The following is a 21,130-nucleotide window of genomic DNA, read 5'->3' on the forward strand; positions in this document are numbered from 1 at the left end:
GTATTCCGGGTCCAGAGCATCACCAGCATCCAGAGTCTCCTGGGGTTCAGAGCATCCCTGGCATCTGGAGCATCCTGGAATCCAGCATCTGGAGTATTCTGGGTCCAGAGCATCCCAGCACCCTGGGGTACAGATTATTCCCTGGTCCAGCACATCCAGGGCACCCCCGGCATCCTGGGGTACAGATTTATTTCCTGGTCCAGCACGTCCAGAGCATCCCTGGCATCACAAGCATCCTGACATCCAGAGCATCCCAAGCCTTGCTGATGCCCAGAGCATCCCCAGCATCCAGCAGCATCATCCAGAGACATCCCAGTGCCAGGGGATTTGCAGGGATGTGGAAATGTCTGGCTGTGAGTAACGGGGAGGGGAACCTTGCTCCTGCTGATCAGCTCTTGGGAATGTCACTCTGCCCTAACTGTCAGCGAAGAGAGAAAGCAGGGGAAGAGAGGGAGAGGAGTTGAGGAGAAAAGAGAGAGGTGAGAGAGAGGTGGTGCTTCTTTCCCTGGAGCTGGCTCTGGCAATGATCACCTGAATCTAGGTCACGGCTGGAGAAGGTCCCCCAGCTTCTCATGGAAGGTGATTTGAGAGCCCCTAATGCCAGCGTGCTGAGGGAGCGCTCGCTGCTGGTGGGGAGCAGCTGGGTAGCTGCTTTCCTCTGCTTCATCATCCTGCTGACCACTGCAGGAAACTTCCTCCTCATCCTCCTCATCATCACCCAGCGCTCCCTCCGCAACACCTCCAACTACTTCCTGGTGTCCCTCTTCATGTCTGACCTGATGGTGGGGCTGGTGGTCATGCCCCCGGCCATGCTCAATCAGCTCTATGGCCGCTGGGTGCTGTGGGGCGACTTCTGCTCCCTCTGGTACTCCTTCGACGTCATGTGCTGCAGCGCCTCCATCCTCAACCTCTGCATCATCAGCTTGGACCGCTACCTGCTCATTATCTCCCCGCTAAAATACAAGCTGCGAATGACCTCCTGCCGAGCCCTCTGGCTCATCCTGGCCACCTGGACCTTGGCTGCGCTGGCCTCCTTCCTGCCTATCAAGATGGGTTGGCACAAGCTGGAATTTGAAGTCCGGGCCGTGAACGTCACCTCCCAGGGTGACGAGGAGCAGTGTCGCCTGCTGGTCAGCTTGCCCTATGCCCTGGTGGCCTCCTGCCTGACCTTCTTCCTCCCATCCATGGCCATCTCCTTTACCTACTGCCGCATCCTCCTGGCAGCCCGCAAGCAAGCAGTGCAGGTGGCTTCTCTCGCCTCCAATGTGGCCACCACCACTGACAAGCCCACACTGCAGGTAAGGTGGCCACAGCAATGTTGTTCCTTGCAGCCCCAGAGTGTTTCTGCTTTCTGGACGGCCTTAGGACCAGAGTTGGCAAAAGGCTTTTGCAACCAGATCACAGGGAGGGAGATTTTGGGCAACAGCCACCTCCCTGATGTCCTCTGAGGTGCCCTGTTTCTTGTCCCAGTGTTCTTAGGCTGCTCCAGAGCTCAGAAACAGCATGAGCAGAAGCAGAGAAATTAAGGTAGAGCTGAAAATGCTCAGCAGCACAAAATAAATGTAGTTTTGCCCCCCTTTTGGACAGCATCATCCCAGAGGGTTTTAATCTTATCTGACTTTCCATTTGTAAATCTTGGCGATGGTGGGTGTGAGATATGGGGGAGAAGGAATTTAAATAATAGCAAATACCAGATACTGGAGAGCACTTTACTGGGAAGAGCCAGCTGCTATTTTTGTCACCTGATCTATAATGGGAACTGCAAAATACCTCCTTCTGCTCTTTATAACCAGAGCAGGGCTGCACTTGTTTGTATTGCACCGGGAGAAGGTGATTTTCACTAAATCTTGCAGCTTTAATTCCTCATAATAGGCTTTATCGACCTCACATCCAACAGGGAAAAACCAAACTTAATTGCCTTTAGATACCTTCCCTTCATAAGAAGGCAAATATCAGCGGAGGGTTTGCATCCCCAACACCACAGTTTGGAGCAGGAGGCTGGCACCAGTACTGGTGGCCCCAGCCCATGGAAAAGCTCTCGCTCACTGCCCCGTCTCCCACTGCAGGTTCCCTGTACCCTGAGCGAGCCTGTGGCTGGCAGCGAGAGCAGGAGGTTCACCAACAAGCACAGCAGGAAGGCGCTGAAGGCCAGTCTCACTCTGGGCATCCTCCTGGGCATGTTCTTCGTGGCATGGCTTCCCTTCTTCATCACCAATGTGATGCAGGTAAGCATATAGGGGATTTTTTATATCATGTTTTTCCTTTGAATCAGCTGGGTTGACTCTCAGTTGCCTGCAGGTCTTGCTGGAAAGCCTCTGGGACCAAACATGCAATTTCTGCAGGGAACAATGACAAGGAAAAACATTTCAAAAGGGTTTTGGAGGGCTCCTTCAAAGGGAAGATGTTAGCATGCCTGGGAAAGCACTCTGGATTGGGGCTGAGGTGGGAAATGCTGCTAATCTTTGCTGTGTGTCCCTTGCCAGGCGGTCTGTGGCTGTGTCCCAGCTGGCTTCTTTGATGTTCTCACCTGGCTTGGGTACTGCAACAGTACGATGAACCCCATCATCTACCCGCTCTTCATGAGGGACTTCAAGAGGGCCATGGGCAAATACCTGCCCTGCTGCCGGCGCACCAGGGAGCCCCATCCCAGTGCCATCTCCCTCTCCATGAGGAACTCCAACAGCGGACCTCATGCTGCCACATCCCTCAAGAATGTCCTCACCTTGCAGGCTGAGACAGACTCTGTCGACTCTGGGGCACTGGGGAACAAACACAGCCTGCTGCCGCCTGGTGACGGCCCCTGGGCTCTCCCAGCTCCCACTGCCCGCTTGCTCAACTTCTCCAACGCGGAGAACCTGGATGCGGAGCCCCTTGATGCAGAGCCCAAGCGACTCAACGACCCTATGGCCTGAGCGAGGGCATCCCAATGTGGTGTTATGGACCTCTGTGTGTTGGGAAGGATTCCGCCAGCCCCATGAAACTCCCTGGAGGACCAATGTGCTGCATCTCCTTGCCTGGGCATTGCTGTTCTGTAGCCTCTTCAAATGCCGTGTTCATCTCCTTGGAGAAGATGTTGACACTGAGCACGTCTGTGGGCAGGTTTAGCCAGTGCAAAGCCATGTTTTATTGCTCAATCTGCCTTGTTTCTCTCTCTTTCCATCCTTCCTTTGCTCTCCATTACCAATCCCTCCCCACTTCTCTGCAAGCTGCTTCTCATGGTATTTTCATCATTGGTTCCTCTGAACCTCAGGCTCCAGACCCTTCCACCAACCTGTGTCTCCTTAGGCACAAGCCAAAGCTCTGGTTTCCAGCTTCTGCTCACACAGCTCCGTTGATCACCACTGTTTCACCCAGTGCACTGAAACGGTGGAATCCAAATCCCACGAATGGACGAGGGACTTGGGTCTGCTGCAGTTACAGAACATCACGTCTCCTTGGCATTTAACGGCCTCACACAATTTGGGCCATAGCTGTCTGAGTTTCCTGCGAAAGCAGCGACTTGTGGTGAAACTAATCACTAACAGCCTGTGCTACGGGGGATTAAATTGGATGCAAAACATTCAGCGCAGCTTTCTGGATATTCAGCAAGGGTGTGGGTGTTGGACTTGTTTGTGGCTCTGCGGGTCTCCTGACAGTAGTAATGAGATGAGCTTCCCTTTAGGTTTCATCCTACAGTTTCCTATTTTTGGCATATGACAATCACCCTCTGCACTCACAATCCATCATTTTTTAGATGATGCAATTAGAAAATACACTTCCCCCCCAAGAGAACCTAAATGAATATTGACTTTTAGATGGCAATGCCAGCCCCTCAACCACCCTCACAGCCAGAAGCAGAGACACCAGCCAGTGACGTGGTAAGGGCACTCTTCCCCAAGTGCCTTCCAGCTGCAGGGGTGGGTTGGCAGCGTGATCCTGTGCCCTCTCTTGGCCAGCACACCGCGCTGCCCATTTCTGATCTCACGCTAATGTGTTGGATTGTGCTCCTGGTGCCCACGGTTCTACAAATGAATAAAAAGCATCCCCAGGATATGAGGTGTTGGAAGCTGCAGCTACATACTAAGCAAGTCCATTCATTCTCTTTCCACATGGCCCACGTCTGTCCTGGAACCTAACTAGGGTTTTTATGACTTAGTTGTCATTTATTTGCTACAATTGCCCTGGCAGCCCAAATCCAGCCCAGTGGTCCATGGTAAAGGACTGTAACATGGGAAGGACTGGGCACAGGGTCAAACATCAAACCCTTCAGCCCAAACAGCTTGAGTTTGGGACCAAGCATGAAGGTCATTATGTACATCTTTCCACAAGCAGCTTTATATAAAAGCAGCCTTTGACTACAACTCCAGCTAAAAAGGAGCAGAAAAATATACGGTAAACTCTTAAGTCCATTAGGTCACCAAGTTAGCAGCCATGGGCTTCAGGAGACGGACAGTGACTGCTTCTTCCAGCCAAGTGTTCAACAGCAATAATATGTCACTCTCCTACCTTTGTAATAACGTGCTTGTTTGTGGACAAATACTCTGATGCAGTGGAGAAATCACATCCTTTTCCTGCTGCCAGTGGCATCAACGCTGACCGGCAAAGAAGCCCCATCACTGTGGGGTCCCAGAGCCTGTCCCACCAACAGCTCCAGTTACTCTGCAGCGCAGCACCACTGGAGAATCAGAGGAGAGAGGTCTAAGCCCCCTCAGAGGCAGGAACTGGGGAGAGTAAAAGCCAGGCACTGTACCCAGAGCTGCTCGTGGCCAGGTTACACTGCCACCCCAGCAACAGCCACGTTTTCCACACCCTGAGAAATAATCCGCAGGTAAGGCTTCCAGAAGGCTGGGGACAGAACGAAGACGTGGGTTTTAAACCAGCTGCTGGAATGGGGCAGGAGGGGGATAGCTTCATGTGAACTGAAATCAGAAGCTACAGTCACACTGTTTCCCCTCTTGTGAGCCACCGAGCCCCTCCAGACCCAGCTGTAGGGTGGTATTGACTGCATCCAGCATGTGTTTTAAAGCAGAAAAACATAGAGGTGTTGTCAGAAGGGGGGTTATCCTTGGCCATGTTCCTGCTAGCTTGCATTTTCTTGGGCTGAGTGGCAAAATAGACCAGAAACGGACCTTTTATGGAAGCTGTGGATCAGTCCCATACGGTTTTGGAAGACTTGGCATGGCAGGCGACGGAAAGCAGGGTCCTTCCCTCCAGTTTGGGACTGGGGAGAAGAGAGCAGATGCCAAATCACTTTTATGGAAGGAGGCAGAAATCAAACAGATTTGTGTTTATCCTATGCCAAATACTGGTTTTATTCTAAGCCAATTAAAAATGTGTTTAGGGGGGGCTTTTAAGGCTGGAGATGTGTGTGGGACACAAAATGAAAGTCTCTGTGGGTTGCTGGCTTGCAAAGCCTGGGAGGAAGTTTCACAAAGTAATAAATCATAAAAAGCCCACTGTTTTTTTCTGCTGTCTTTCACCTAGGGACTCAAAGCATGGTTCTAAGAGCATTGCGGCCTCAAGCACTCACCACCCTCAACTTGCAGGCAGGGAAACTGTTGTCAGTCAGAAAGCGCCCAAGCCCTGCCAGCAAACCAGCTGTGTACGGGGAAAGAAGCCAGGCAGCCAGAGTCTTTTGCCTGCCCTACTAGCAGAGGTGAAGTGTGGATGCTGCGATACAGCTGGGCAGCCAGAGCCTGTCAAGGCCCTGCTCCCATGGAACCCAACTGAAGGAAAACTGATTTTAATATCCTTGAGATGAGCCCTTTTCTCTGCAATGCGCTTAAAACTGCTCCTGGAGTGCCTGTTTACCTGGGACTTATACAGCAGAGACCCAATGGTGTCCCCAGTGGTGACAGCTGCTTCCCTCAGGAATAAACCCAGTTTGTGTGAGGAGGGAAGTGCCACTGCTTCCTAAGGAGCAATGCTGATTCAGGCAAGGGTCAGCCCTTTCTCATCTGTGGGAGACACCATGGGTAGCTGCTCCAAATGCTTTGACCCGCCGCCACACTAGTGCCATGCTTCAAGCTCTCAGGAGGGTCTGAAAACTGCAGCTCCAGCTCTGCTGGCTCTACCAATACTTCTTTGGCAATCCCAGTCCAACAGACGGTGCTTTGGAAGCAGTTTTAGTACTGGCTGAGCATCTCTGCCCAACACAAAGGGGTCTAATTTGCTCCTTCACCCGCTGCCTGTTTCTTGTTGTCCCCACTGTCTGCACAGTCAGGGCAGCAGGGCGAGGTTTCTCCCAGGAGACACCCAGGGGAATCACGGCAGTGAGCGTGGCCAGCTGGGACAGCCTCACCCCCGCACAGCAGGTCAGCATCTCTGGTGGTGTCTGGTGGGGCCAGTGAATCAGGTATCACCGGCTGCACTGGCACAGAGCTCAAGCATTCTGGCTTGGGGTTGGTGCTCTCCGTGCGTGCCCAAGACCAGTAGTCACTGTCAGCCACCTCTTCACGCACAGTGTTTTCCACTTCCCGAGCTTCACTGCCTGCTGCCTGCTGTGATTTCTTGGCTAGAGGAGAGAGAAAGCTGCTGTTGCCCTTCTCTTCCAGCCAACACTCCTTGGTTTTAATGCCCACTGCTTTTAGGATAGTGTCCATTTGCTTCATGTAGTCCAGATGGCCATTTACCTGCAAGCAAGAAGAGTCCTGTTAGTGGGGAAGTGGTGTGGAACTCGGCTCAGTCAAGTCCTTCATCTCAAAAGCCACCAATGCCATGAGCCTTAGTTTTAGCTCTGAAAGACTGAGGCCTGCAAAAAGCAGTCGTCCTTTGAATAATCATGGCTGCACCCTCTGTAACACACACTGCTGCTAGGCTGCTTTTCCTCTCAGAGATGTGTGCTTAGATGCTTGGACTCCAACAAGTTACAAATCCCAGCTCCTGGGTGCCACAAGGGTGAGAGATACCCACATAGGAGATGAGTTTTCTTACTTCAGCTCCCCCTCCTCTTCTAAATCACTGTCCTCCCTGTGCCTTGGTTCCCTGGTGAAAGCAAAGCTTTGGATACAATCGCTGAATCTCAACACATGTGTCAGGGTTCTTGGCTGTAAGGCACACTGATCTGTCCCACACTACATAAAACTGGGAGCCTGAGAGTTAAGAGTTTAGAATCCAAATTAAAGTGAAAAAAAGCGCAAGCCTCCTGCCCCCCATCCCCCCTTTCATTTCCATCGTAAGGTGATTTCTATGATAAAAGAAATGCTTCTAGTATAGATGCTGGAATGTATCATCTGGTCAGTCAAGGCACAGGAGGGATAGAACCCCCCTTCTGCAGTGGTAACTGTCTCATGCTTAAGACTGCGTGGCCAGAAAGGCAGACACTGCTTTCTCTTCTCAGGTGTCCTACATGAGCCAAGGATTTGCGAGTAACAATACCTGAGATCCTATTACAGAGCAGCCTTCAGCTTCCTTTGCTGTTATACTCACAGCCAAACTGGGAGGAAGCGCCTGTAAGCAAATAATCATGAGGTGGGTCTATAGTGGGGTTTTCCATGAAGAGGAGAAGTACAGTCAAGCTGAGGTGAGGCCATTTCAATGCTGTGCACACCAGCTGGCCTACAGATTCCAGCAGAGATCATAGGATCATGGAACGGTTTGAGTTGTAAGGGACCTTAAAATCCATCCAGTCTCAACCCTCTGCTATGGGCAGGGGCACCTCCCACTTCATCAGGTTGCTCCAAGTCCCATCCAGCCTGGCCTTGAACATCTCCAGGGATGGGGCAGCCACCACTTCTTGCGCAACCTGGGCCAGGGCCTCCCAGCCTCACAATTTTTGCATCCTAGGTTATTTTAGCATCTTTGGTAAATTCTAACAGATTAAATCCTTTCTCACCCAGCCAGGAAGCTGTCTCACACATCACTACCTCTTATTTTCCCAGACCCTGATAGCAACTAGGGAATTTCCATGGCAGGGAATACCTGACAGCACAGTCCCAGGTTTACTGCCCCAGGAAGGGGCTGCCTGCTCACACCAGAGCTCTGCAAAGAACCACAGCCCTGGGCCCTCCGCTCACCTCCCTGCTCACTGTTGGACAAGCTGACTGGTGCCTGGGTGGTCCTTCCTCGCTGTGCCAGCAACTGGGACTACCATCACACCTCTACCCTACCCTAAATTAAGCTCCCCTTCATGCAGGAGCACAATTCAACCCTCTGAAACCGGCTGGGTGAAGCAGCTTTTGAGTGGTAACATTTGAATGATTAATCAGCACACTTGCAATGCAATATGTGACTTTAATCAGTCCAGATGGCTTAGGCTCTTGATGTTTTGAACAGATTAGTTAATTAAAATATCCACTGAAGGACTAATGGCCTGGCTGTTAGGATGTGTACGCTGCTCTCCGAAACTGTATGAACTTCTAGTGCTCAGCAGGGGGACTTGCTGCTAAAGAATAAAATGAACACAGCATTGAGCAAGGAGAGAGAAAAAAGAAGGGAATGGATATCCTGGGAGGGTGTGATGAGGTCTCTCGTTTGCTGTATTCTGAAAGCTCTCCAATCATTCCCATCAACCTCATCAATGCTGAGGATTACTCAGCCTGATCTGTGACCCAGTCATCAATCAGAAAACAAATCTCCTCTGCCGCCCTAAGGACCAGATTTTTCATAACTTCTCAGTATCCAGCAGCTTCCACTAAAACCCTGAGGAATTCCTTCCTTGAGCACTGCAGTCACCAAGAGACACTGGGTAGGAGCAATTCTGAAGAGTTTTCCTCAGGCAACTAAAAGAGAATCTGAGACCTCCTGAAAGTCTCGCCCTGCCTGCAGGTCTGCTAATGCCACTAAATCCCTTCAAAGGACACTCCCTCAGGTTACCAGGATAGTCTTGGAGAGGATTCCACAACACCAGACCAATGCCAGGCCCGGAAGGTAGGAGCAGGTAGGACTCTTTCTTTGTCGTACTGTGACATTAAGTACTGAGCCATCAGCAAAAGAACAGGGAACAAATTGCCTCGCCCCTTTAAAGCTGTGAAGCCATCCCGGTGGAAAAATTCAACAATTCCATCTCTCAAAAGCCTGTTTTCATTGGCAATCTGCAAAGCTGAATTCCTCCCCTGGGCAGGGTCTGTTGGAGAAGGATGGGACCATCTAAAGTACCATAAGGGACAATAAAAAATTTAAAGGGAAATAAACAGGTATTTGAATATTTGCCAGAACAAAGTACAGGAGGCACTCAGAATAAATGGAATAGAGAAGTGTTCTTGTAACCAAAGCAAACAATATTTATGCTCGTTACAAGGCAATGAAAGCAGAGGGTAGGTTTATCAGTGTGCTTAGGTGACTTCTCTCCTGTGGTATTTGATTTTATGGTTGCTTTGACTCATTGGAAAACAAGGCAGCTGGGGGAGGACAGCACTGGACAGGAAGATCTCCAAAGGGCCACAGAAGATGGCATTGTTTTGGTGGATTGCTCAGGCAACTGAGAGGAGCCCTCAGTTCCGACAGTTTAGAAAGGTTTTCAAGTTCAAATCCACCTGTAGGTGTCAAAACTGTCACTAAGTGTAATCAGCTGTGTCTGCTAAATTCAAACAGAAGCCTTTTTGTTCAGAACAGTAAGAGCCTCTGGTTGTGGTGTCATAAAAACACAGTTTGATTGACAGGCGCATTGAAAACCACTGATGCCCACCCGGGCCTGCAGCCAGCCCACCGGCGGTCGCTGTGCCAAGCGAGCTCCGCAGCACAGATGCTGCTCTCTGCAGTAATGATAGCAGTTCTAAGTAGAGAGGAACAGGGAAGGAAGATCAGCGTGGCTGAGAAGAGTCGATAATAGAATCAATTTGCAGTTAGTGGTAAGCAGCTGCAATCTCCACAGCTCTCCTCAATTGCCTTTGCAGTTGGTTTTTGCCAGCATCGTGGAAGAACAGATAAAGCACCAACCCAGGATCCATCTATCAAGATGAGGTGTTTAGGACAGAGGGAAAATTGCTGCTTCTCTGTTCTTCAGCTGTAGGAATGCAAGGGGTACCCTATAACCCCAAGCGGATGCCTGGGGGGTCTGCCAAGTGGTGGACAGAGAAAGTACCTGGGAGAAAGGAGATACTACACATGCTCTGGGCTCTGCCATGGGCTTGTGTGAGCACAGGGAGACTCTTTCTCCATCACAACAATCAACAGCCCAGTCTGTTAGGGCAGAAGACGATTTTGCTTAATCCAGAGCCAACTGGTTTAAGACCCTGTCCAGTCTCCTTCCACAAAAGCTCCTCCACTGCTACTGAGCAGCCAGTGCAAAGAGCACACGCTGCTCCAAAGCCCGGCACAGCTCGCAGAGCTGTTTGCTTTGCAGGGCTGCACCATCTCCAGGAGCTCACTTGAAAGTCCCTTGGCCTCTCTGTTGCCTGCAGGGAGAGATGAAGGACAGAGGAGCAGGGCTCTGCCTTCCTCCTGCTCTCCCTGCCCAAACATCCCATGGATTGAAGGAAAACTGACAGGGGCAAGTGAAGCAGGCAGCAGAAGCAGAGGATTCACATGTACTCTGCAGGTTGCAGGAGCCTAAGTTATTAATATGGCTGAAAATTCCACCTCTTTGATTTGTTGAGTCCATCAGGTCCAAAGAGCAATTTTATCATGCAGGAAAACATACTCTTGAGTTAAAACATCTCTCTAGAGCTTCGTTATTTCAGCAGGACCAGGAATGCCTGCCTTGGAGGGCATCACAGTTTCAGGATTCCCTTTTGAGAAAACTGTTTTAATAAAAAATGCTGTTTTCTGTGGGGTGAAAAGGGTTAACAGTGGGTTTTGAAGCTCAGATAATAATTGCACCCCACTTCCCAGCAGCCTTTCCTTCCCAGGTGTGTCAGACCTTGTGTCCACACATAATGCAATGCAAACTGCCTCGGGAGGCAGAGTTCAACAGAGCACTCGCACCAGTTCACTCTTGGGTTTACTGTGTTTCCAACAGAAGCAGTGAATTTATCATTCAGGATGAGAACCAGAGTGCAGCCCTGCACTCTGAAAGGAACTGCCAGCCTGTAGCATTGGTAAAGGAGGGAAAAACTCAAATGCCACTGACGCTTTCCAAAACACCTCTGTTCTGGGTGCCGCCTCCGAAGTCATGCACTCCTCCTCTTCCAGATGGTGCAAAGATGGATTGATTACACGGCTCCCAAGCTATGCCAGCTTACCAATCAAAACACACTCATCTGCCATGCTGGCAGCTCCTCAGGTCACAGTTATTCCCACATGTTAGCATAAGCCTTAATTCAGAGGGCTGGGTTCATCTTGCATGATCGAGGGCGTTCAGCCTGGCAGAAAATGCCCCACATTGGCAGAGGCTGCCTGGGAGGTGCTTGAGTCACCACCTCTGGAGGGGTTTAAAAGGTGACTAGATATTGCACTTGGGACACGGTCTGGTGGCAGACTTAGGAGGGCTGGATCGATGGTTGGACTCAATGACCTTAAAGGTCTTTTCCAACTGAAACCATTCTATGATTATATCTGTTTTCCACAGTTTTTTGAAAGCTGACAGCAAAGACCTAATGCTGCCCAGGCTGGGTAATACGGCTGGACCTGGCAAAGGCAGTGGCAAAGCAGATTCCTGTAGTGAGAACCAGAAGAATACTAAACAAATCTTGAAAGAGGCTGTGTCTGCATTAAGTTAAAATAGAAATGAAATTATTCTGTTTGGGTTCTTGGGAAACAATGTTTTCCCCAAGGGAGGGCAGTTAACATGTTCACTGATTCAAAACCTGCGACTTAGATGCATTAATTAAAACCCATGAATTTCGCACCTTTGGCAAGTCCTCCCTGGCACTGCAGGTACATCCTGGGCATTAGCAGTCCTGGCATCCAGCAGAGGTGATGCCAATAAAAACAGATTTGAGGAAAACTTTATATAGAGCTGGATTAATTTTGAAAATACTGCCACTGTCATTTGCATTATCCCTCTTTAATGTCTGAAAACCTGAGGGAATAAAGATTGGAGCATGATTCACCTGAAGATACAGCCTTTGCTTCTAAATCACCCCTCCGCCCTGTTACAGTTCTTGTGAATAGATGAAGTCACTGAATTCTTATTTTCCTTCTCCTTTAAAAACTAACATGACTGGTAAAAGTTCCCCCTTAATTACAGTGGCATTTCTCGAGCAAGACTAATTTTTACCTGCTCTCATCTTTTAGCCTCAATTCACTGATCACATCGGTCTCCCCTCTGGGACAATAACTGTGGGATGCTGCCCTCCAACAGTCCTCAGGCCATTTCACACCAAAGCAGTAACTTTGCCCAAGGACTTTTTTCCATAAAACTTATGTTTTGTGGGAACACTCATGTTGAAAATTCTGTGTAAACTCTGTGGTTTTTGGCTGGATTTGTCCATTGCTGAAATACTCTGCCAGCTTTACTCTCGATTTTCCTTCACCCATTCCAAGAGGAATGGATGATGGAGAGGAGTAAAATGCAGAATAAAATGAGAAAACAGGAAGCAACTGCAGGAAATAAGGTTTGAGTCTGAAGCCCTGAGGGGGTGAGACAGAGAGCACCAGCGATTATGGGCAGGACAAAGAACAAGGGAGGTCCATCAATTCTGCATTAATAAGAGAGCCCTTGGAAGTGTTTCAAGGGAAAGCTGCCTTTATGATGTCCTTGTGCTGACAGGTGATGTGCTCCATGCACCAGGCTGGCCAGCCAAAGGGACAGAAGCTGCCATGAATTTTTCAATCGTCTGCAGAGTTGCTCTTGACTAATTTCTGTTGATGCTCTCGCTAACAACTACCAGTAGTGGGACTGGTTCTTTTCTTCATCTCTTAGGTTTGTGTCTGAACACTCGAGAACCTTTCCAGCTGTATCAACGTTGCCAAACACACCACTTTTTAAGGTGGCTATAATAAAACATTTAGTTTTTGGTGCTAATCCAAGTGGAAATCATACAAATGAATCATAGAATCACCAAGTTGGAAAGGACCTCTTGGATCATCAAGTCCACCCATTCCTATCTGTCACTAAACCATGTCACTGAGCACCTTGTCTACCCGTCTTTTAAACACCTCCAGGCATGGGAACTCAACCACCTCCCTGGGCAGCTTGTTCCAGTGCCTGATGATCCTTTCTGTGAAAAATTTCTTTCTGATATCTAGACCTTCCCTACTGCAGCTTGAGGCCATTGCCTCCTGTCATTTCCTCTCTCACTTGGGAGCAGAGGCCAGCACCCTCCTCTCTACAACCTCCTTTCAGGTAGTTGTAGAGAGCAATAAGGTCACCCCTCAGCCTCCTCTTCTCAAGGCTAAACAACCCCAGTTCCCTCAGCCACTCTTCAGAAGTGTTCTCCAGCCCCTTCACCAGCTTCGTTGCCCTTCTATGGACACACTCCAGAGCCTCAACATCCTTCTTGTGGTCATCACACCAGGATCTGCAGTGAGTCTGAGACTTTACCATACCGTATGGTCACTGGGGCAGCAGGCAGTGATCAGCTATGTTCAGTTAATATCAATAACCTGTGCTGTTGTACAGTGATATCTCAAACACATCAGCGACAGCTGTGCAATGGGAGAAAACCTAACGTACACAATGCATCAGCTAATTCAGTTGTCCCCTCGATTAACACTTTTAATGGGATGTTGCAACTGTTTTTTCATAGAATCACAGAATGTTCTGGATTGGAAGGGACCTTAAAGCCCATCCAGTTCCAAGCCCCTGCCATGAGCAGGGGCCACCTCCCACTGGATCAGGGGCTCCAAGCCCCATCCAACCTGGTCTGGAACACCTCCAGGGATGGGGCAGCCACCACTGCTCTGGGCAACCAGGGCCAGGGCCTCCCCACCCTCACAGTAAAACGTGTCTCCCTAAGATCTCATCTCAATCTTCCTTCTTTCACCTCAAAACCATTCCCCCTCATTCTATTACTGCACCCTTGGATCAAGAGCCCCTCCCAAGGTTTCCTGGAGCCCCTTTCAGTACTGGAAGCTGCTCTAAGCTCTCCTTGGAGCCTCTTCTTCTCCAGGCTGAGCAACCTCAACTCTCTCAGCCTGTCCTCGTAAGGAAGGTGATCCAACCCTCAGATCATCTCTGTGGCCTCCTCTGGACTCGCTCCAACAGCTCCATGTCCTTCCTGAGGATTCCAGAACTGAACACAGGGCTCTGGGTGAGCTCTTACCACAGCACAGCAGAGTGGGAGAATCCCCTCCTATTTTCTCTTAATATAAGCTGAAGAGGTTAGATATGAAGCTCAAAATTGCACACAATGCAGGGTGCAGTCCCAGAAATCCAGCATTTCTCAGGGTAGTCGTGGTGTCTGGACAATGTAAGAGTTCATAGAGATGCTGTGGAAACCCACCACGAACTGATACACATGTGCCAGGCACGCAGCTCCTGAGTAGCAGCGAACATGTGAATTTTGGCACCAGGCTTACAAAACAAAGGCTCAAGGAGTGCTATGAAAGTTTTCTTTCAGAATCTGCTAAGTACCCTCAGCCTTCCAAAGGCCACATCAGGGCCAAGCAAAACATCTGTGTTGAAGCAAGGCGGGATACCAACGTTTGCATTTCTGTCTGCCACAAACAAAACCAAACTGCAAGTTTAAAATGGCTCCATTTGCACTTTTTTGGAAAAGCTTTCTCAGTTTCTTCCTCTCTTCAAACATACTGGCACTGCCAGCACCCTCTGCTTGAATCCCAAAGGGAAAATTTATTTAATATGTAATAAATGTGTGATTCTTGGAGAAATCGAAGCCACTGATGACTCCAGGGCTGCAGGGGTACGCAAAGAGGAAGAAATCATCCCTGTGTCCTTACAGCCTAGCAGACAAAGAGATTTGTTTCCAAAAAGACTTGCATGCCCCCCAGGTGTGATCTAAGGCTTTCCAGGCATCTTTGAGCCACTGCCTGGTGCTGAATTCTGCTCCTGGCTGCTGCCTGTCTGCTCCTGTTCATGCCTGTCCCCATGAAAGGTGGCACTGCTCGTTTGAAACAAAAGAAACGAGTAATGAGACATTGGCAACCTTTTGCCTTTTGAACTCCCCAGGGTTCTTAATCCACATTTCATAAGCACAATTCATTCTGTGCTGCAAGTCTTGGGAACATGGTGGGTGGGGAAACACAGTTTAATGCATTTTGGTAAAGAAGCCTGACTTTTCATCTGCTTACAGTGTTTGTGCACGCTGTGTACCTGCCTGGCTGCAGGCCAGGCTGCCTTGAGCATGTTTACCTTCCCTCATAATGGGAACACCAGGCCCCTCTTCCAAGACAGCTTTTGGAAAGTGAGATCAGTTATTCTTTGGTTTTAATTGTTGTCATAAAAAGAGCTTTCCCACTGCTCAGCAGTAAAGAAAAGAACAGGTAAAAAGCTTTTGAGTTGTGACAAAGGGAAAAACACAAAGGTGGTGTGTGATACGGATTATTCTAAAAAGAAGCTCTGCTGGTTTGCAGAGATGCTGCAGAAGAACGTGGCTGTGAAATGCATCAGCATGTTTTCTCTACCTATCATTACAGTAGCTGCTCTAGAGGTAAGAGTCTTTAGTCTGGGACAGCACAGAGCACAGCCCTGGCATGGCAGGGGTTTGGCCAAGGAGGGGTTTGCTCTCAGCTGGTGCCACCCTGCGCTGCCTTTGCAGGAATCGGTGAGCAACACCAGTGGGCAGGCAGCTGCCATCCAGACAAAGAATTGATGAAGAATAAGAAAAGGAGAATTTAGCTCCTATTGAAAGCCTGGGGAAGGATGGAGTTTTAAAGTGACTACAAAATTTAATCATAGTCTAAAGGTCTTTAAGGTAATTTTCACATTGGACTAACAAAGGAACAGTACTGACTTCTGCAATAACTGTCACGACCCATGCTCTCTACCAGACTTCCAACCATGCATTCCCACTGCCCCTAAGACTGCAAGTTCATCCCTGGCTTCTGCTGCGTAAAACTGCCCAGAGAAACTTCAGCACCTGTTCTTGACTTGTGAGCCTCTGTGAAAATGTTCTGCCTAGGTTCAGACATTCAGAGCATTGCTGCAATATTCAAATGTTAATGCAAAATGTTATCCACTATCTCACATTTGAACAAACAGCAATCATCCTAATACACTACAGCTCAATTACTTCCTCAGTCGCTGTAACAGGTGCTGTCAAATAAATCCACGGAATAAATCAGTCCCATTATAACCATGAGGAAGGCTTCTATAACCACATTTGCTGAGTGGGAGGATGCTTTTCACTCAGTTTTTTTTAGTGACAATCAGATAAAAACCACACTGATCAAGAGAGACGTGCAATAACTGCTTTGGAGGTGAAATTCTGTTTATACTGAGGTCTTGTAGTCCTCCAATCCTTTGAGGATTCTGATGCTATCACAGCAAAGAGAACCAAGCCCTTTGGCTCCAGTCCAGTTTTCATCATGGATGGACCGAGATGCCTAAAATACTGAGGCTGCCTGCGTATTTTCACACTGAGCATCTTTGCATCATGTACGCTTTCTCCTTCTGTCACTGCTTGTCCTTTCTTATCCTTGGCAGGAGACTCAGGGACCTCCAACAAGCGCATCTGCAGGCATGGAGTTGGTATATATTTCTGTCATGCTATTGGACTATATTTGCAGCAAAACCCATCTTTGCTATCCTGCCAGTTGAAAAAAATATTGCCCCTGAGTATTTCCTTCCCCGTTCTTGCTCCTTTTACTTTTAAAATGTTCATCAGAAAGCACTGTATGGCTTTTCATAAAGCTCCATGGTCTGGAAAATGGATCAAGAGAATGACACTTACTTCATGTAAGTTATTCCCCCTGCTGGGGCTGCTCTTTTTCCTGCCCAGTCCTGCAAAGTAGGATTAAGCAAGTGAAAGTGTCAGCTCTTATGAAATGAGAACAGTGCTGGGATTGTCTCTTGGCATCATGCAGCACAGATAAAGATGCACAACAACAGATGCAGATAGCAGCTCTGCAACCATTATTTGTGTAGCTGAAATGGAAATACTGCTCCTCTGTGGGAAAGGTGGAGACGCTGCCGCAAGCCAGTCAGGATAAAACCTGCAGGACTCCAGGGGTTTCATAGTTCAGGAAGCAGAAGGTCAACAGAAAGAGGTGCTCTGAAGAGAAGTCAAAAGGAGAGTAACACATCACCCCAGTGCCACCACTGCAGGTCAGCTTTGGCTTTTTTTCTTTTCGTGCCAGCAACAGACGTCACAGCTTGCCAGTGACTCATGGCAGCTCTGGGGACGGGGGAAAATGGATGTGGGGCCTGTGGAAATGCTAAAGGCAACGTGGGAAGATGCAAGAACAACTACAGTGCTGGACCATGTTTAAAAGCCCTTCCTATACCACTTCCTTCTGGGAAGCCTACATTTTGTTCTGCAAAGTCATTATTTTATCTGCACAGCATTGAGCTCCATGTTCCTGGCAAGGATTGTACATAGCTCAGTTATAATGAATGAAACGAACTGGTAACTGTTGGGTATTTATAGGCTCACCAGGCTGCTGCTCCAAATAATCTGAAAGCCTTTGGCTCCAGCACAACACTGACAGTCCCTGCCGGCTTGTGGGGACATCTGGGACAAGTTGTGGCAGGAACAATGACCACAGGAGTATCCTGAACATTTTCCAGTCCCATTTGCAGGGAGTGAAAAATGAGTTAAAAGACTAAGATATGGAAAAACAAAGCTGCGTGTCCTAGATTTACTGTGAATACAAATGCACAAGCTAAGTTCAGCATGATTTGCTGTGAAAGAGCTCTCCCATTAGTTAACAGAAGGCAATGAGATCATTAGTTTGCTTACGGTAATTGAGTTGAATATTACTAGATATAGACTACAGTGGCTTATCATTAATGACACCAGATAGCTCTGAGGAAACTAAATGTCTACCAGACACGCAGGTGAATCTTTTCCTGCTTCCTGGGGACCTACACTACAGAAAAGCAGCAGTCCAGGTCTGGATCTAGCAAACCAGCCACCGCTATCATAGAGCTTCTGTAATTACTGACTGGTTTCTGCACCACGGCGTCAATGTAGACCAAGGTACAAGGCCTATGAACTTGCCCCTGAACAAACCTGAACAGTGTTAAGGCTCCACCAAGATAAGATTGCAGGCTGCACGTGCTCCACAGTCGTGTGTTTGACCTCCAGGCTTCCCGGCTGCCGATTTGACCTACCTGTTGATCCAGGGCTTGGTCTTTCTTGGAGAATAATGGCATTTTATGTCTCAAGTATGAGCTATTTCAGAATCAAAAAACCCCAAATACTGTCCAACCAGAGAGGCAAATTCCCATTATTTTGCTCAATTCTGAGCTGGGCCAACAACATCTCTTCTAAAGTCTGAGATGAGAGTTATCTCAAAGAAAGGGAAGAGAGACAATGGATACAGAGGTCCTCTCAGCAGCATCCCACTTTCCCCTAATCAATGACTGTGAGGTTACACTGCTGCAAGCAAATGACTGATGGAAAAGTAATGAGAATATAGTATGTACTACTTACAACAGATGAAAGATCCACGTTTACCATCCTCCGGTCATCCAAGTTGACTGGCTGGAGGCCTGCAACGTTGAGCTGGACAGAGGAGGTTCTGTATACAAACCTCAGTAGCCAGTCCCCCCTAGGAGCAGAGCAGAACAGCGTGAATAAATCCTGTTCCCAAACCAGTGCAATGTGTGACTACTTGAATCACGGGGAGATAGGAGAGACGGGAAGCAGAGTGATGTCTACACCAAGACCTGCTGCACCTTTGTTTAACACAGGAATCAGAAGTTGCTGAATTCAGGGCAGGTTCCTGGGACAGAGCAGAATTAAGTCTGTACTTAAACTTGATTCCTGGATGCCCTCATTTATAGGTGCAGTTTCGTTACATGAAGCAGGTTTAAAAATCTGACCCTTCTATTTACTTCTGTACTTGCTCAGAGACTGCAATGCATTCAGATAATTAATCTTTCCAGTATGCTAACAGGCAAAGGTTCTCCAGCATGTAGACAGCTGTAAACATGATGAGGCCTACAATATCGCTGTTGTTGACATACATATTGACTAGTGCTCCTGGTTTATAGGTACCATACAAACACAGGGTTTCAATGACAGAATTGGGAAGAGTTTGTTCCCACTGTAAAACACTACTGTGAGCCAATCACAGAATCATAGCATGGTTTGGGTTGGAAGGGACCTTAAAGCTCACCCAGTTCCAACCCCTGCCATGGGCAGGGACACCTCCCACAGGATCAGGGGCTCCAAGGCCCATCCAACCCAGCCTGGAACACCTCCAGGGATGGGGGAGCCACAGTTTCCCTGGGCAACCTGGGCCAGGGCCTCTCCACCCTCATCATGAAGAATTTCTTCCTTATGTCTAGTCTAAATCTTTCCCTCTCCAATTTATAGCCATAAGTTACTGTGACAGTTTCATGGTAGAGTGTAGCATGATGAGAGAAGACAATTGCAGCTTTTGGAAATGCACAATCTCTTCTGAGCTGAGCAATACCCTAAAACCTGGGCACATACACACCGCTATGCTCTACAAAGTAGATTTAAGTTGGACACAAATGCTCTTCATACTCTGTGACAGCAGGAGGTGAAATCCACCTGCACAGGTCACCATTTCTGGCTGCTGCTCTCCACTCCCAAATGATCTGTGCAAGAAGCCCTAAGTCTACACTGAGCTCTGCAAAATCTTTGCACCACATCCACACTGCACAGGCATAGGTTCTTTCAAAAGCCAAGCGGTTCAAACTAATTTGGTTAAAGGTTTCCCAGCAGGAATGTGTAGCCCTGCTGTGAAATTGCATGGGACAGCTCTAACAGCAAGCTTTCACACTCCATGTCCTTTCAGACTTCAAAGCTGAAGGAGACAAGTTGCACTGGACTGAAGTCCAACACATTGGGTCCATATCTGATCTTGCAGGAATTTTATTCCATGTAATTCATCTGACCTAAATAGAGCTACTCCTAAAGTGACAGAACGAGGCCACAGCTTGTATAAGCAGGAGGCCAGAGAAATCAGAATCAGGTGAGATCTTATAACAGCATGTTTGCATAACCTCATATCTCATATCCTCACATAAATGCTCCATACTCTCAGTTACCTCTTCCAGCTGCCCGTGCTAACTCAAATTCAGCATCGGAGGGCAAAGCAGAGAACCAGTGCAGTGTAATACTTCCTGACAGGCTCCTGGACTGCTGCTTCCTATTTGTGAGCAACAGGCTATGATTTCTACATAATTTTTCATTCAACGTTCAAGACAAGGCAAAGACCCAATTACTGCACCCAGAGCTGGAAACACATGCACTGTTTTATCCCAACAGCATGTGCAGGCTTTGAAACTATAAAAAGACCATGCTTCATATATATTATAGGAAATTAATACATTGAGCTTTTTGCAGTGAAATTGATGTTTGTGTCACACAGAGAGAAACAATATTCATAGAATTATAGAATCATAGAGTGCTTTGGGTTGGAAGGGACCTCAAAGCCCATCCATTTCCACCCCCTGCCATGGGCAGGGACACCTCCCACTGGATCAGGGGCTCCAAGCCCCATCCAACCTGGCCTTGAACCCCCTCCAGGGATGGGGCAGCCACTCCTGCTCTGGGCAACCAGGGCCAGGGCCTCCCCACCCTCATCATAAGGAATTTCTTCTTAATATCCAGTCTAAATTTTCCCCCTTCCAATTTAAAGCTATTCCTCCTCATCCTTCACTCCATGCCCTTGTAAGAAGTTCCTCCATAGTATTTTCTGGAGCCCCTTTCAGTACTGAAAGGTGCTCTAAGGTCTCCCTGGAGCCTTCTCTTCTCCAGGATGAACAACCCCTATTCTCTCAGCCTGTTCTCACAGCAGAGGTGCTCCAGCCTGGTTATTTCTCAATTTATTTTCCCATGCTCTTAATCTTCCCTGCTTCATTCCTTCATTTTATTTTTCCCTCATCTAATTGTGCTGGTAAGCAGGGTTCTCATCACAATTGTCTTCCAATACACAGTCATTAGATTTGATGCTGTCAGTCGCATTCTTAATGGCTTTTATAAGATTGCTTCAGCTGTTTCATCCCTCTGAATCTTCCTCTTGTCAAGCAGCAGCTCTTGTTGTAAGTTCTCTTACAAACTCCGCACAGCAGCTTTCTGCACAGTTTTAAATGACTGATATTTGTTTTCAAGGTAACCCTTCTATTCTTCCACATCCTTAGTAAATTTGCTACAACTATTCCAGCTATACCTTATTTGTATGTAAAATATCTTGTTTGTGTGGATTACCTTGACCGGAAACTAAGTCTAGA

General features: G+C 48.2%; 2 protein-coding genes across 3 annotated transcripts in view; one reads left to right on the forward strand and one right to left on the reverse strand.

Moving 5' to 3' along the window:
- The first annotated feature begins 546 nt into the window (after window positions 1-546).
- HTR6 (5-hydroxytryptamine receptor 6) lies at window positions 547-2,912 on the forward strand. Its single transcript, XM_069874565.1, has 3 exons — window positions 547-1,298; window positions 2,067-2,225; window positions 2,484-2,912. Exons 1-3 carry the CDS (start codon window positions 573-575, stop codon window positions 2,910-2,912), a joined length of 1,314 nt encoding a protein of 437 aa, XP_069730666.1. The 5' UTR covers window positions 547-572.
- A 1,040-nt stretch (window positions 2,913-3,952) lies between these two features.
- The window catches only part of TMCO4 (transmembrane and coiled-coil domains 4), a 42,469-nt gene continuing 25,291 nt past the window's right edge, over window positions 3,953-21,130 (reverse strand). For both annotated transcript variants that reach the window (XM_069874826.1, XM_069874825.1), the window contains exons 13-14: window positions 18,357-18,474; window positions 3,953-6,611 (exon numbers count right to left, since the gene is read on the reverse strand). In XM_069874826.1, coding sequence (XP_069730927.1) covers window positions 6,144-6,611; window positions 18,357-18,474 — 586 coding nt within the window. In that variant the 3' untranslated portion in view covers window positions 3,953-6,143. The remainder of the gene's footprint in view (window positions 6,612-18,356; window positions 18,475-21,130) is intronic.

This window comes from Phaenicophaeus curvirostris, chromosome 22, assembly GCF_032191515.1.
Source record: "Phaenicophaeus curvirostris isolate KB17595 chromosome 22, BPBGC_Pcur_1.0, whole genome shotgun sequence".
NCBI lineage: Eukaryota > Metazoa > Chordata > Aves > Cuculiformes > Cuculidae > Phaenicophaeus > Phaenicophaeus curvirostris.